At 39.8% G+C, this 17,410-nt stretch overlaps 1 protein-coding gene across 1 annotated transcript; it reads left to right on the top strand.

The window, feature by feature from the left end:
* Window positions 1–13,883: 13,883 nt before the first annotated feature.
* Window positions 13,884–16,619, top strand: mfsd4ab (major facilitator superfamily domain containing 4Ab). Its single transcript, XM_073470993.1, has 10 exons — window positions 13,884–14,113; window positions 14,225–14,423; window positions 14,577–14,819; window positions 14,908–15,070; window positions 15,216–15,331; window positions 15,482–15,655; window positions 15,746–15,893; window positions 15,982–16,052; window positions 16,195–16,315; window positions 16,420–16,619. Exons 1-10 carry the CDS (start codon window positions 13,884–13,886, stop codon window positions 16,512–16,514), a joined length of 1,560 nt encoding a protein of 519 aa, XP_073327094.1. The 3' UTR covers window positions 16,515–16,619.
* The last annotated feature ends 791 nt before the right edge of the window (window positions 16,620–17,410 follow it).

The raw sequence follows: 17,410 nt of genomic DNA on the forward strand, positions 1-17,410 counted from the left end.
TATATAACTATAGTTAAAAAGTGTTCTTGGTTGAAACAGCCAGAGGCGAAGACAGTTTGTTCCTATGAATTTTAATATTTCCCTTAAGATCTGAGTATGATTTTCTTTTTCCGTACATATCACAGCTGTGACATAATATGCTTTTTCATGTCCTAGAGGGCTAGAAGGTGACAAAAAAACAGGCTGTCACACTTTCACTCATTGAATAATGTTACCTCATTGTTTTATTAATTGGAACACATGAAAGCACTGCATTTTATAACAAATAAATCAAAATAGTCTCAGCAGTAGTGATGTACAGTAGGTCTAAATTTTTTGCAGCATATGCTCAGAATTTTTACAGTTTTATCTTTTTGAAGCTCTGTTATTACAATAATAATGTCTTACTGGATACATTTTAACTAAGGCTCAATCCCATTTCCATTTTCTTTAGACATTCACAATTCGTTCACAACTTCATGCTGTCAATCATCAAATAAATATGAGCACTGCTTCTTAACCTGGCAACTTTATTGACTAACATTAGCAATCCATGTTCTCACCCTGCCAGTCGCCACTGATATAAGAGGAGTGGTACTAAGTGCAGCAACTCCGCTGTTGGACGCTTGTGAAATTTCATACTCAAGAGGTCTTTATTGTTAAAATGCAAAACAACAAAACAGCAAACATATGCCATCAAAAGGGGGGAATTCAACAACGAAAATATGGTAAAGTGCAAGACTATCATGCACAAATTAGCGACAAAAGTGTTATGTTAGGGAGCAAGCTAGTTAGCTAGACATCAGCAAACGAGCAGCAATTGTTTTATGCCTGTTATAAAGAAATGACCATAATACATTGAAATGACATAGAGTTGTCATGAATCTTTAAAGTGTGCCCCTGAAAAAGCTCCATTTGGAGGGCCATGTAGCCCTTACACTTCACCTTACCCCTCTATCCCAATAAGAATCAGGACACCCTACCCCTTTGAACATGCAAAAAAGATGGTGGTTGGGGCGAGGGTCATATTGGGATCATTTCCTGAGAAAATGGTTAGAAAGAATTTGAATGTGTAAAATAATTGGTGATGTAGGATATAGCACAGTAATTAGATTAAACACATTTTTAAATGCAGGGAGTTGTGATTTAATTTCCCCAGTAGTAAAATAGTAGAGCTGTAAGGTGTTCATGAAAGTTGTAGAACTGCTCACAGCAGCAGGAAGAGAACTGTTTCATGTCCTTGACCTTCTGCTTAGTCACAACTTTTATGAAAATCATCCATTTCCCAAAACATCTACAGGAAAATAACTAATGTTCGCTTCAACTCAAAATATCTGTATTTGCCCTACAACTCAAAAAGTTTGATGCAAGGAAAGAAAGATGATGAAGATGCTGTGGGAAAACATTCTGGTGATGTCATTACATAAGATTTTAAATGCTTCAAATAGCTGAACAAAATGCTACACAAGCTAAACTTACATTACAAATTGCAATGATTATTCCTTATGTTTGGAATCGATTTTTGTTGTCAAAAGTCATCAGAGTTCCTATAAGTTGACTGTCCACTGTGTATCCAATGGCTTTAAACCCTACATGACATGTTAGAAAGAACTCACATAGGAATAGAAAGCCATAAGACACACTTGTGGTTTGATTTAGGAGATAATGATGCTAAATCAGTCTCAGATGCAGTTTGAGAAATCACGCAGTTAGAGCTGAAAGCTTGACATGTGGGAGGAAAACACAGGGGCAGTTTACAGACAACAGTCGGGATTAAAAAACTCACATCCACATGAATAATTAACCCAAGAAACTGGAAGTGTTCATCTGAGGCCCGGGGGGAGTAAAATTAAACTGTCTTGTGAGTCTTTAGACCGAGGGAATTATATTTTTCACAGCACAAACTCAAATAAATCGACCCCTACCCGGTGCTTGAATCTTAGAAACAATATTCTGCTAGCTGTTCAATTCCTCGGGGGGTTTGCAGAATAATCTTTGATTAAAAATGCAGTTTTAAATCAGCGTCTGTGGGGAAAAGGTGCAGTGTTAATCAAAAGGATTTTGTTTTTGAATTCAAAACAGATTACGTAAAGTCTTTCTATATTCTGTAGCAACCCCCTGCTTGACTTCCTCATGCACAAAGGAGATCATTACCTCAGCATTTTAATGCAACCACTGGGCTCCGAAAGCTGAGCAGTTTTTATTAATGACCAAAACATTTTTGCAGATATGAACATTTCCATGCAGTAGCCCTTGTGCCTCTTTTATCAAAGCCATCATACTGATGAGTCAACTATCATTAATGCACAGAAACGCTACCAGTAGGCTTGATTGATTAGAAGTCCATTCACACTCTTTTTGAATGTTTTGTCTTTTATAACCTCTGAATTTACTCTGAATCTTTCCATGAACCAACACACAAGACTGTTGGCAACAATTTTCAGCACGAAACTGTTGGAAGTCCTTTGGACTGTTTTCAACCCCTCAGTGAGTGGAGAATCAGCACTCCAGCTATGCAGGCCAAATCTGCTCACCCAGATGTCTGCTCAGAAAACAGTAGCCTTTATAAAAACATGAAAAAGTCTTGTGGACTGAGAGGAAACGGCCTACTATAGAAGACAGAGGAGGCATTTGTTGACATTGTATCAAGTGCAATGCTGAGGTATTTGAGGCTCAGAGGGGCCAGGTATTTGTCAGTCAGTGTTTCTTGTGCTTTTGCTGTCTCCAACTCAAACAACAAAAGCCCCATTGAGACAGCCTCTCCTTTTTTTTCCCTCTGAACAAGCACACAAAGCTTCCTGTACTAGGCTGCAACTGTCCAGTACTGAGAGAACCATGTCTAGTCGTCCTTTAATGCACCTGTTTCAATTTTTTCTGGCAATGCGGTAAAGTGGAGTAAAAACCACTCTGTCAGATAGTTTCTCATACCTTTGCTGCATTTAACATAGCTTCTTTTATTCTCTCATAGTTCCAAGATGTCATAACTTTCATCAGAAGACATCCTAACTTTATTCTAACTCTGTGCAGCCAAGCTAGATTAATCCTCATTGGCATTACATATGCTGGATATTCACATGACCTCTGACAGAGAACATTACCCACCGATTGAGGGAAAGTGTTTACTCAATCAGCCTTTCCCAGGTTCAAAGAAATGACCACTGCCACTGAGCTCCAGGGAGCCTGTGCTCATGCATGTCTCAGCATAAATTAGTAAAGCCCCTGTGTCAGACTCTGTCCAGACAAGAAGGTGAATCTCAGCCACAGGGAGGATTAGTTTTAATCCCTAAACATCGTACATGGCCGCTCTCTGCTGGGAGCCAATTCAGGGAATCGTCAGCAGCCAGATGTTTTTAATTGTTTTAGATATACATTCCTAGAAGAGTATGAGAAATTGTAGCCACAAAGCTTTAACAACACAGCAAATTATTAATATCTGACAATTTAGACACTTGTTTTGAAGACAAAGATGAAGAAAAAAGGGGTGGCGCCTGATTTCTATTTATTGCAAACACACCTAAGCACCTTCCACTGGCGGACAAGACAACCAAAACACATTGAAACACTGCACACAACACATGAAAGCATCAGTGAAGCAGCTTCTCATCCTCACTGTCATCCTTGACGAAAGCAATATCTTCACCGGCACACTTTATACTTCTGAAAGTAACAGTGACGTGCATTTCGTGCCGGATGCATTCTTATGCCATAAATCTGACTCTTACCTCCTTCTCCCTCTCCTGCGTCCCTCGCTGGAACGAGTATGGCATCCCCTCAGCCTAACACTGTATGGAGAGACAATGGGTAGTGGGGGGGAGGAGTTACTATGTGAGCAGGAGCGAGAGTGGGGAGACAGAGGGAGTAAAAGCAGAATGAAAACTGGGAGAGAGAGAGAGGGAGAGCGTGAGAGGGAGAAAGAGGGCTCAGAGGGGAGATCACTCGCTCACAATACTCTCAAACCACGAATCTGACAAAAACGTTAGATGAATGACAATTTTTGTAACCCCCCTCTCTGCCTCCCCATCTCCCCTCCTCAGTTGCGATGTCATAGAGAAAACAGCATCCAGAAATCCCTCTCTTCACGTGGGAAATGTAAGGAAAAACAAGAGACTGTGAGAGAATGGGTCCTGGTTTTAAACAAGTCCCTTTCTTTGGCTTTCTTTGAATGAGTTCTTAAGATTCCAAGTTGGCAGAGTGCCCGTGGGTCCTGGATGGAAAAGGATAAAAGAGGGGCTGAGGTAGGGGGGCTGGCTATTGTGTTTGTTCCCTTCCTTTCAGCCCTGGCACTCTAGTTGATCTTTGCAGCCAGTTGCTGAATATTCCAGTCACTTATTCCTCGGTTGTAAATGGAGGCTCTCACATTTTTATTAATTTTCATCTGGGTTGCTGCTCATGTCATCACCTCGGAGATGACTTAAACTTTGTTGTTGTCATCCTGCACATACAGTTCGAGGCTTAAGGTAGAGGTTCAAGGAGCAAACATAATTACCAAATGAGCAGTGGCTCAGTCAGTCAGCACTGATCTGAAGATCCTGGTGTCTTTAGAGTCTTTTAGTCTTTGTTTGGGCCTCTTTGTCCTCCCAACAGTCCATCACTAGTAGAGAGAGACTGCTGTTTTGCCTGGTGAATCTGGGATGAAGACAGCAGGTGCTGTTGCCCCTCTCTGAGTCACACTCAGCCTTCTCCCCCTCCATCCGTTTCCTCTACTAATACACCCTCCTCCCCCTTGTCTAGATGTGAGGAGGGGGGCTCAGATAGGGAGAATGAGCTACTGTATAATGAAGCACACCCGGAGAAAATAAACTGTTTTCTAAAGGTTTTAATGAGTGATGTCATGTCGTCCTGATCAGAATGGCTGATGAGCTGTTTGACACAGAGCGAAGGCGATCATGTAAAGGGTGTAAAGGATTAACGCAACTGCATCTCTTGTCAGTCACCACTGTGCCTCTCACTGCTGCTTGTGCTGCATCAGTGCCGCAAGAGAAGCCCTGTTTTCACTCACAGTCTACCCCCCCACCTCCTCTTCCTCCACCTCCTCCTCCTCCTCCTCCTCCTCCGCCTCCTCCTTCCCCTCAAACCCTTCCCTTCCCTCTCTCTCTCTGTCTTCCTCTTGCTTTCCCTCAAATAAACACACAGGCTCGGTTCATTACTATTCACCAGGTTTCACTAAGACACGCATCATTGCTCTGCTCCCTACAACTGTGTCGGGAGAGGCGGGGGGACAGGAGGGCAGGGAGAAGGAGAGGAAGGGGAAAGCAAGAGACATCTTGTGATAGAAAAGAATAAATCACTATTGTGTTTTCTGTGTCCGGATGTGTGTACAAACATATATTACCAGACAGCTGCATGCATGAGTTGTTCTCTCTTCTGCCTCTGACAGTGAAATCTCCCGGGTAACAAAGCTGGTTCAGTCCTCAATACAGAAATCTGTTTCCTTATGTTGGGTTTTGATTCATCACTTGCCTTTCATTAAAATCTACTGAGGTCGTACACTCAAATTATTATCTGTGCTGATATACTGACGGAGCATTTCATCCATGAAAATGGGCACAATGCTTGATTTTTATTCCTGCGTTGGCTCAGTCTAAGCCTTAGATAGTCTGGAAGTTTCTGTCACATCCATTTTAGAAAAACCGTACTTCACTATGAAACTAATCCTTTGTTCATTTTACTCTTTAGTCAGCTGTTCTCAATAGAGGACAATGATTCCTAGAATTACAGCAAAATCATAAGGTAGGAAATCTACGCTGCGGGGATAACCACCAAAAATCGCACAAATTTCATTGTTTGGTTAACGTAGGCTCTGACAGTCGATGATATCAGTTGCAAAGGCTGTTATTTTCCATGGGCTGCTATTCAGAGTTGTAAAATTACATGGGAACATTAAAAGACCTTCAAACATAATACATTTCCAACAACATTCAAAAAGAGCATTTAGACTTTTTAGAAGCTTGCAACCCTTTTTTTGTAGTTTCCTGTCATTAAGTGTTTAGGGCAGGGAAGCCCAAACTTTTTACCTTGGAGGGCCAAAAATGGCAGTTATTGGTCGGACACAGGCCAAAAGGAAAAAATGTTTTTATTGTATTTTTAAGATGCAAAATGGCACTAAGATCCCAGATTCCCTATACTGACTGCCAATCTGCCCTCCATGCTCAGATTCTGAAAAATAATTAGTAATTAGGAATCTTACATATTTAAAGAGCATTTTTCCTCCCACAACAAAACACATTTTTTTTCACTAGAAAGGCCAAACTGAACCTTATGATGGGCTAACTTTGGCCTGCTGTCCCCACTTTGGACAGCCCTGGTTTTCAGGTACAGCAGACTATTCTATAGTGGACTGTGTTGTCATCAGCTTTCTTCCTTCAAGGGTTTCAAACAACAAATCAGTCATCTCAAGGATTTGCAAATGGATGCAGTGGATGCATTACCACTTTACATTCCTGTGTAACATCAGCAGAGAAAGTAATTTGGAAACTGATTTTGGCAACTGTTTTTAAAATCAAAGCAACAAAACAAACCCCCCCCCCAAAAAAAAGCATCTTTGAGTATCTAGAAAAGCGCTATATAAGTCTAATGTATTAGTAGTAGTAGTAGTAGTAGTAGTAGTAGTAGTGGTAGTAGTAGTAGTAGTAGTAGTTCCCAATCAACATTTGAGACATTTTTTAAAGATAAGATTACAAAATGCACTTGTTCCAGTTTCTGGTGGGCTTTAAAGCTTCTGAGCTGGACTTGAGTGGCACCTAATGAGATATATATTCCAGGATTTGTTGTAACATTTTAAAAAAAGAGACCACCCTAGACCTTAAAATCCCACCGAGAGGATTTAATGTCGGCTTTACATCATCAACAGAACGTTTCAAACCTAAATCTACGGATGAGTACAACATGATGTTAAATGTTCAGCTTTGTGTACGTACTGTATGTATGTACCGTAGATTAATATCAGTCACAAATGTTGTGTATATTTTGTGGAAGTCTAAGGTGATGTCAATTGCTAATGGTGCAAAACAAAGTGTAGATACACCAGCAAAACATGACTTGGCCACTAATAAATAATTCATGATGGGACCAATAATAACCATCATTAACAGCTTGCAGCATTGGGGTTTAATTAGCCAATATAACAGGGATCAACAGAGGCAGCATCGCTCCATTCATCCACAGTTCAGAGTGGGAATTGGCTGACAGAGGCCATTATATTCAGAGGGCTCCAGATGTGATCGGCTGCTGCGCTTTTAGGAATCCTGGGTGAGAACTGCTGATTGAAGCCTTTGGGTAAATGTCAACGCTCCAGTGAGCTTAAACTTCTATTCACATGATATTAAAGCCTGGACTGTTGGAGAATAAGGCTTCACATTCAGTGCAATACAGCGCAAAACTCAAATGACATTCTGAATGTGCACGCATCTGAAGATTCATGATAACTCTGAAGACGTATTAAATGATCTCTCCTGCAAGGTCAGGCCTTTTTCTCCTGCTGTCCTTACTAGTGAATACATTTTGTAAGAAAATAATGCTTTTTTATTTAACATAAAAAGGAAAATGTGGTAACCAATGTATTTTCATACTCAACGTAGTGACTAGAACATGATTGAATGTATTTATAGGCAGACAAAGCACTTGGCTAGAGCACAGTTTCAAATAAGTCCATCGTAGAACAATAGTCAGCCGCTGTATGAACTTTGAAACACTTGTTATTTTGCTGTATCATTCCTCCTGTTCATACTGGCTGGTGCAAGATCCCTTTCTAATACACTTTTAATATAAATGATGGGCATATTTGCAAACCTTGGGACCTCAAAAATAGGAAGGATTTTGAAAGGATTTTTGGCTATGGTACCTCTCCCAGAGAAATTTCAGTTTCAGAGACTTTCTTACTACATTATGGAGACTGTTAACAAAAACGATACTGCAACAACATTGAGTTAGGGTTTGAGTTATGTTATATACTTTGTACTTATGCCCCTCTGGCATGAACTTAAACGTAAATCTCTGGCATAAGCGTTCAACATCGACAACATTCATCAGTTTTCATGCATTCATTCATTTCTTTCCCCCGCCCCTTGGAGAGTCTGTACACACCACCGCCCAGTGCTTGTCAGCCTCTTGATGGTGATTGACGTCAGTGCGACAGAAAAATCAATCACTAGGGCAAAATGAATGCCCCTTTTCTTTAAAACTTTATGTAAGAAACAGGAATTTATCGTTCCAGGACATCTGAACTTTGCTTGAGTATTTCTTTCTCTTCTCCATTTCTCTGTCCGTCTCTCACTCACTGAGGAGGACGAGGCACAAAAGTGCAGTAGTACAGTACATGCTGTACAGTGCCAGAAACAGGTTTTGATAGCTAAAGGGGCTAAAGGGTGTGAAAATGTGTCATGAATATGGAGAAATACAGGAAAATTGTGACCCTGGGAGGAAACCGGGAGGGGGCAATGAAAAAGTATGATAGTAGGCCTCAACAGTCTGAGTTATGGTGCTAATCTTTCAAAGTTACAATCTTTATAGTACAAAAATACTGTCTTTGTGCAACTATCAGTACTCAGCACAGAAAAACTTTTTTTTTTTGTACTAAAAATGCTGTAAATTGACCTATTTTGTCTTTCAGTCCTGCAGCAGATTAAGGGGTCTCTCAGGTTTGGGTCACATTACTTTGAAATGCACCAAGTCACTGAATACAAACTGCATGGCAATTTTTGTAGTTAGTAATGTAATCTATTGGATTAAAAAATGTAATCTAATCTAATCTGAATACTTTATACGTAACTTTATACTGGATGCAGCAACAAAAATTGGAGTTCCGCAAAATATTTTTTATCTTTTTCTTATTAAACACATTTTCAATGCAAAGAAAATGCCTTTTGCATATTCAGTATTTACAATTGGTCAAATCTAATTATTCTTAAAAAAGCGGAACTGGAAAAAACTGCATGTGTTCTGTGTGTATTCTACATCATCAACATGCGGGATGCTGTTTCTTCTATGTAAGTTCTTGTCACACAAAGTGCGGCACTCGTCTATGAAACTCTGTACATGTCAGGAGAGCTTTTTCACATAACCAAAAATGTAATCAAGTAATCCTTGACAATGTAACTATAATCTTATTACTTGTTTTGTCGAGTCTGGGCTGAATATATGACTTTTTATTTTTTAAATTTGATTACGTAATCCGGATTACACATTATCTGACCCAACTCTGTGCTCAAGGTGAATGATTACCCCAAGAACAAAAAATGCCAGAATACGCAAAATACTGCCTCATACAACATTTCAGTTTTAACCTTTTATGTAAAAAAATTCAATCATTTTCAATCTCTGTTTTACCATTTTTGGATTGGTTTCTTGTAACTTTTAATAGAGTTTGCCCAGTGAACGCTCTCTAATCTGCTTTCCAGAAATGATTTTGCATGAAAGTGACACTTCATTTTCTCTAACTTCTCTGAATAATTATGCTCAGATAACTTTTTGATCTCCTCATGCTCTAACTCTCACTCGTGCTTTATGTCTTGGCTCCTTCACCGGCAGCCAGTTTCAAAGGATAGAGCCTTGTAGAATGGCACTGTTTTGCCCTGCAGACATGTCCGTTTGCATACCACATAGCCTTGGCTCTATTTTGGGCCTGAGGAGATGTGTAGGGGGGTGCACTGCAGGGCATTTCCATCCAGGGCTGCGGGGAGTGACAGGAGAAACGTGGATAGGCGACAGATAAATTTTCTTAGCGCTCCTAGACGAGCCTGTGTACTTCAGCTAATCCCCTCACTAGTGTTAATGCATACTGAATCAAGTAAGCCTGCCTGACTTGACAAGTAATAATACACAAACATATTGTGACTTCCTCCTTCTCGTAGGCATTGAAATGTTCATTTTGCTCCCTCGCATATGATTAAATATACACATCCACAGGCTTATGAAGAAATACATCGAGCTCTGGAGGTATTAGCATGTAATCCATGTCATTTACTTTTCTTTATCCTGTATGGCAGCATGTGCATTTCTCTGCAGGCTCACTGGACCTTTAAGAAACACAGTATATAGATTAAACAAATAGTAGAGGTGGGAGAAGAGCAGGGAGAAAAATCAGATTATGATTCCTGTCACATTGTCCTGGCACAGTCACAGGCCTCTGATTGAGAGTTGGCTAAATGTCAGCCTATGGAGATGAGACAGAGAGGAGCAGGGCGATGCTGTTTTTGTTCACTTTAAATGCTGTTACTGATGTCTTGGCTCTTTCTGTTGCTGCCATGTGTCAGACTGAACAAGAGATGCTGTGTTCAGAGTGTGTTTGAGAAAAAGAAAAGAGGGACAGCAAGTATGTTTTTGCAAAATATTTAATCATCATTCAATATTTCGACAGAGGGAAGCCAGATTGATTTTTGCCTTGAATTGTAGATGAATGTAACACTTGAGTACCATCTAGTGTTGAAACTCTGAAATACAGATAACCTCAATTCATCCGCATAACATATCCTCCTCTTCTTCAAAATGTGTTTTGCTACTGTGTATGTTTGAGCTTTACTGTGCAGAATAATCTTTTAAAAGTTTGAAATCACCTGTTATATTGATGCTTTTCTTATTTTTTGTAAGAATGGCGCAAAGAAAACTGATTAATTCAGACACCAGATGTATTATTTACATTTGGAGTAAATTAAATGATTATAACTTCTAATCCATTGATGACCTCAGCTTTTTTTATTTAACTTTATTTCAAGATACAATAGGAAATCTGCATTAAAATGTCCAAAACTACTCAAACTATATATACATCTTGCTTCTCCTGACTGTCAGAGCAGAATCCCACGTGACTCCAGGTGTTTATGCTTCCAGAAGGTCCGACCCTGCAAATCTCCTTTTTCAAGAGAGCCCTGTCCAAGACAGGCAGCAGCAAAGTTACACAATTGAAGACATTAAACAAAATTAAAGTGAAGACAAATAACAAATTGCTGAGACATATAATCAGCATTCACAACATCTACAGCCAGATGTCCTTCTTTTCTTTTCATCTTGTAACTGATTCCAAGCAGAGGGAGCTTTTATTACAGACTTCAGGGACAGTGAGTAGAAATAAGTCCTGGGAGGGAAGACAATAACTTCCTGTACGTTTTTGAAGGATGTAGTTCTGTAGGTATTGGAAGCATACCAAGAATAGCCTTGTAAATCAGAATGTGGCATGACGGATGAGAAAACTGTTGCAACCATTTTTTACCCCAAACACCCAAAGTGTGCCCTCTGCTGTCTACTCAGTGGTTAGATTGAAGAGGTTGATACTGTGATTTGTCATTCCATGGTGTGTTCGTCAGATATTCTGTGTAGGGATGGGTCATTGTTTTCAAATATTCAAATAGTCATTGAATTAGAAATATCAAATAGTTCATACTTCAAAAATATTTTCCATTGTTTTTTGCCTTGTATTTAGCGGCACCTGGAAATAACGTTACTACAGGCCTTGGTAGAATTACATTAGGTATCTGATGATGGAGGGAAGTTTCTCTGTGCTCAGTGAAATCTGAGCAACTATGATTTTGGGACATTCTCAGCCTTAAGTGCACATACACTGAGAAAGGAGGCAAAAAAGAGGAGACAATGTTGTTTTCAGCACTTAAACTTCTGAAATGATTTTCATATTCATAGTTCTTCATTTTTCAATGAAACAGATCTTCATCTTCAAACAAAGGCTGATTTTTAATTCCTAAACAAAGTGAAAAGGCTCAACAATAAATTAATTTAGGTGGATTACATTACTACTTATGAAATGTGCAGCAGCTGTTACAGATTTTAAAGGCACTTTATTGTTCTTTAATTAGCAAACACAAACAGTGTCTCTTCCTAATCTAGCCTGTGTAGAAAAGTTCATTCTGAAACTGATGTCCTACTTCAGTAACTTGACGTTGCTGTTGATTACCTGAGATCACGTTAGTTGACAATTAGCTGGACGAGCCATCTTGTGTTGCTATATCTCCAGAACAGGAAGTCAGTGTTAATGAATGTCTTTTGTATAAACACATATATTTCTAAGGGTTTAGTACCTGACCAGCATCTCCACCTTGTGCAGGGCATGTTGGCAAATCAGTTACACAGCTTAGCTTTGCAGGCTGTGTGATCCTGGCGTAAAACACTGTGTAGAAAGATACAATCACAGGGAAAGATAAGCATGTTTTAAATCAGAGAGCTAGCACATAGATATGCATCATACTTAGGTATTTAGAGACAAACAAACTTCAGAACTGGCTAATTGTGTAACTCTAACAACATTAAAAACCAATAAAATAACACAGAGGGGATAAGATAACACATTCAAAACACATAAAGGTTTGTGTCATTATCATGCAAATAAAATACGGAAAATCTTTGTGCCGTTTAGGGGCCAGGGTTTTTTCATTATACGTAAGTTTAAAGATGACTAAATTCTCAGTTGTAATAATAAGCCTGTATTTAGTTTAGATTTCTTTAGTTTCCAGGCCTTGCCGGAAGACCATATTTGGCCACAGCCGGCAAAGCTTTGCTTCCTCCATGTAATCATTAAAGGGATTAGGTTTTAAGTCCTTTCTTTTATTCATAACAATGATGGTCAAGTAATATAGTTATGCACATTACTCACTATTATTCACTGTAGAACAATCACTTTAAATCCAAAGAACGGTTGAGTGCAAGAATCCCAAATATCTAAATCGGCAGAAGTCTTGAGATGCAAAGCATCTGCCAGCTTCTTGGACACTTGACATCCATTCTGAAATGGGGTCAAGCTAAACATTGTTGTGTCATTTTGCACATATTGTCTATTCTCAGTAGCATCTCTGAACTTTAAACCCACCCACACACACATGCTGGCTCGGAAAGAAATTCAAGAAAATTCAGAAGAATTCTAGAAAAAGAAGATAACATTTGACAACAATTATATTAAATTCATATTCTTGGACTCACACTGATTGTAGTCATAGACAGAGACAGACAGACAGACAGACAGACAGACAGACTGATTGATCCAAGAGAGAAAGTGTGTTGTTACACCAGTTTGCCACACACCAGGAAATGTCATGAAAAAAGACACCTGAATGAGAAAAGTTGAGTCGAGCTAAATGCTAACATCAGTGTGACAAACATCATGATGAACATGTACGATATCAACCTCGACATACCACCATAGTACTGGAATTTTCATGAGATGATGGCGCTGCATTAGGATTCCTCCTCTGGGGAACATGAATGTCAGTACTAAACAATATTACTAAAAATAAAGAGTTAGAAACGTGGTTGGCACATGTCAAATTGGCCTACTGGACACCAGATATATTCAGTAGTGATATACTGCACAAAGTTGTTGAAAAGAATGAAAGCATTAGATTTCTTGGTGAGGTAACACAGAGTTATAATAAGACTGCATAACAAGAAAGATGGAGTGTGCATGTCTTGTAAATTGAAGAGATTTCATTGAATAGATTTTATCTATATTTTAATGACATTCTATGGCACAATATGTCATTTTTAGCATCCAAGTTTTCGCAATGAGTGCTGCAAGGTTGTCCAGGTATGAAAGAAAAGACAACCTGTCCATGAGAAGCCTATGCGTCATTGCTTCCTGAATGATACATTTTCCATTGATAGAGCCGGAAGTGCCATTACATATAAATGCACACTTAACTGGTAGCATTTCAACACACACTCCTTTTCATTGCTAATCATTGACACAATGCAAATGGCGATATTTTTGTTGGAAGAATTTCCACTTCACCCATTAACTCGAGAGGACATCATCTTCGGTGAAGCAATCCAACAGGGAGGGAGCTGAAAGCTTTAAAAGAGATCAAGAAACTGGTTATACTACAACAGGCATCGACAGAAGCTGCTGTCACACATTGACATAGTGGTAAAAAATCCTGCTTTCACTGAGTTTCTTTACTGTTGCCAAGATGTTTGTGGATGAGCGGATCGTTACTCTGTTCAAAAGGAATGCTCATCACACACTGACCTACTGGAGTGTTTTCTTCAGCTTTGGACTCTGCATTGCATTTCTTGGACCTACAATTTTGGACTTGCAGTGTCAAACAAACTCAACACTTAGTCAAATCACCTGGGTGTTCTTTTCCCAGCAGTTTTGCTTGTTGATTGGCAGCTCTGTTGGTGGTGTTTTCAAGAGGACGTAAGTATCATGAACTCACATCTGGAGTGTGAATCCCCCAGACTCTTCTAAAATAGACTGAGAAGGAGTGACCTTCATGTTAACTGTATCCGTGTCTTTTCTTTCTTAAAGGTTGTTCAGTGCTCTAGCTGCTTTGTTTGTGTCTGCTCTCCTCATCTCTGTAATATTTGCCATCATACCTCTGTGCAATAATGTTCTCCTGCTCGCCATCGCCATGGCTGTGTCTGGATTGGCGATGGGCATTATTGACACCATCGCTAACATCCAACTGGTGACCATCTATCAGAAGGACTCTGCTGTTTTCTTACAGGTGAAAAAGCATGAAGTGTTTGTACCTGATCTGACATGATAGCGTTCAAAAAATGTATAGGGCATCACATTTGTTTTTTCTTTCTTCTTTCTTATTTTCTACAGAGGAAAAAATAATGTATGCCATGTCTGTGGCCTTTTGTCTTTTCTGCAGGCTCTTCATTTCTTCATTGGGTTTGGAGCCCTGGTGAGCCCACTGATTGCAGATCCTTTCCTCTCAGAGACGGGCTGTGGGAATCACACAGGGAATGGCACTGAGATCATGCATCATTTCAGGAACATGCTGAGAAACAGTCCCATTGCTGAGCACAACATAACTCAGAGCCACCTGCCCCATGAGGGATTGGAAGAGGATTCCATTGTGCACTATGCCTTCTGGATCATGGCGCTTATCAATGTAAGACACTGAAGACGTAACTTCTCAATATGTTTCAGTTAATTGTTGTGAAAAGGGAAAAAGCTGAATATTAATTGTGCACCCTCAGCTGCCTGTGCCCCTTGCAGTCCTGTTCCTGATGTATCGGGAGCAGCTCATCCCGTGTTGCCCCAGCAGCACTCCTCGTCTCTTGGACAAAGATGAACTAGCAATGGAGACCCAGCAGGGGGCAGAGGGCCCGGACGTGGAGCAGAAGGAACACGAAGCTGGAGGTAAAGACAAGGAGGGAGTGATTTTTATACAGGACCCCTATTTTTAAATGAATAATGCATTCTTTCTTTGTGAAAAAGATGAAAAAAATCACAATAAATGCCTTTTTGTGTGCTACAATCTGTCATTTGTGACGCTCTGTTTCAGGTCATGGGGATATCTTTAGCTGCTGTCAGAATGATAACCTGCGCGGGCTGCCAGTATCCTTCTTTATGATTCATATTCTTGGCGGGATGGTGCTCTTTATGACCGATGGTATTGTGGTGAGTGAGGAGTGCAGATAAATAATATGATGTGCATTTCACAAACTGTGTTCCACATAAAATTTTATGAACGCGTAGGCCTACAAAATCTGTTTCATATAAAACGCAGACAGCAGAGCACATGAAAGAATCTGCCTTTTTCCTTTTCAGGGTGCATATGCCGGATTTGTGTACACCTACGGTGTGGCACCACCGATGTCGCTGCCTCATAAGACAGCAGGTTACCTTGCCAGTATCTTTTGGGGAGCGATCACTGCTGGGCGTCTGCTGTCTATCCCTCTCTCGTACCGTTTCCAGCCTGTGAGACTGCTCATGTTCAACATAGTAAGACCAATAAAACGTTTAAACATGATAAATGACACATACACAAGGTCAAACACTGGTATTAATACTGTCTTTTCTTTGTTTTTGCAGGCCGGTGCTATTGTTACTGTGTTGATGCTGCTTATTTTCTACACCAGCAGTGTCTTCCTCTTTGTCGGGACCTGCTTATGTGGGCTTTTCCTCAGCAGCATATTCCCCTGTATGCTTGCCTATACTGAAGACATCCTTGATTACCAGGGTATAATGAGTTTATAGCTCAATAATAATAAAAACAGTAATGGATTCAGAGCAAGGAGAGGGAATAAACTATACATTTCTTCCCGCAGGATGTGCAACATCAGTCCTGGTGACGAGTGCGGGGATGGGAGAGATGGTAATGCAGGTTGTGGTTGGCTCAGTAAGTCTGATGAGTATCTTCATTATTATAGAAAAAGAAAGTGTGCAGAAGTAGAGATTTAAGATTATAATTGCAAAAAACAAGCCCAGAGGAGGTTTAGATTCTTGTTTAAGTAATTTAATGTTGCTATCTCATCCCCCAGATTATACAGACTGAAGGCAGCTACAGCTTCCTGCTGTGTGGAATGATAATCGCCTGCATCGGTTTTATCCTCTTTATTGGTCTCCTGCTGTTCCATCGAATGCACAGAAATTACCTCACAGGTACATTATCAACCAGCACCCTCATACACACTGCAGCGTAGAGTTTGTTTTCATTCATTTCATATTCATTACCCCCTGTTCCAACTCCCTCTGCAACCCAACAGGAACAACGAAAAAGTCAGCCATGGTGGAGGAGCCGGCTGCAGAGCAAAACGGATCCCCCAAAACAGAGCAGAAAGAGGCAACCGAGATCAGCTGAGAGGGACAGCAGTTGTCTTTTTTCCTTTACTGGCTACTGTAGGAGATTAAGTATTACAACTATCTATCATTAAAGGCTTCAAATGTTTTACTAAAGCCTTAAGAAATGAACATTGTGCGGATTTATTTTTATTGTGCTGGAAATGACATGGTATTTCTGAGGTCATAGTTCAAACTCTTCTGTTTTGTAAATCACGGAAAGTGTTCATCAAATTGTGGATCAGTTTTCTGTTTAATATTGTATCAGGGTTTGAAATTTACAATACAAGGATCATGATCATGATTAGAACAGAATACTTGAGGGATAAGCTCATCCAAAAATAAAAAAATCTGTCATTACCTACTCACCCTCATACTGATTTAAAGTCGGGTTAAGTTTTGTAGTTCACAAAACATTTCTGGAGCTTCACAGCAAACAGAGTTGCAGCATTCTCCTTAACAGCTGGAGCAGCTGTGGACTGCTGAAAAACCCCATACAATGGCTAAATACAGCTCGTCCAATGAAATCTAAGTCTCCAGAAGCTCTGAAATCCCAATTTCATTTGAAAAGACAGTATTTACGCCCCTTTTAGATCTTGGCTTCCAAAGACATGGATTGCACTCTGAGAGCTAAATGAAGCCATTTTGTAATATTTTTTTTGCTTTTGTTGTGTGTTTTAAAACAAGTCTCCATCTACTTCAGTTGTTTAAGTAAATGCTGCAACACTGTTTTGCTGTGAAGCTCCAGAAATGTTTTGTGGACTACAAAACTTCACCCGACTTTCCTTCAACATGGTGGTGAGTGGATGGTGACAGAATTTTTATTTTTGAGTGAACTTATCCTTTAACAATTCATTCATTCATTTGTCTGTTTTGTTTTCTGTTTCTCATTTTAATTTCTGTCTTTTATTTTGTGTT

Source organism: Pagrus major, chromosome 7, assembly GCF_040436345.1.
Source record: "Pagrus major chromosome 7, Pma_NU_1.0".
In the NCBI taxonomy this organism is placed as follows: Eukaryota; Metazoa; Chordata; class Actinopteri; order Spariformes; family Sparidae; genus Pagrus; species Pagrus major.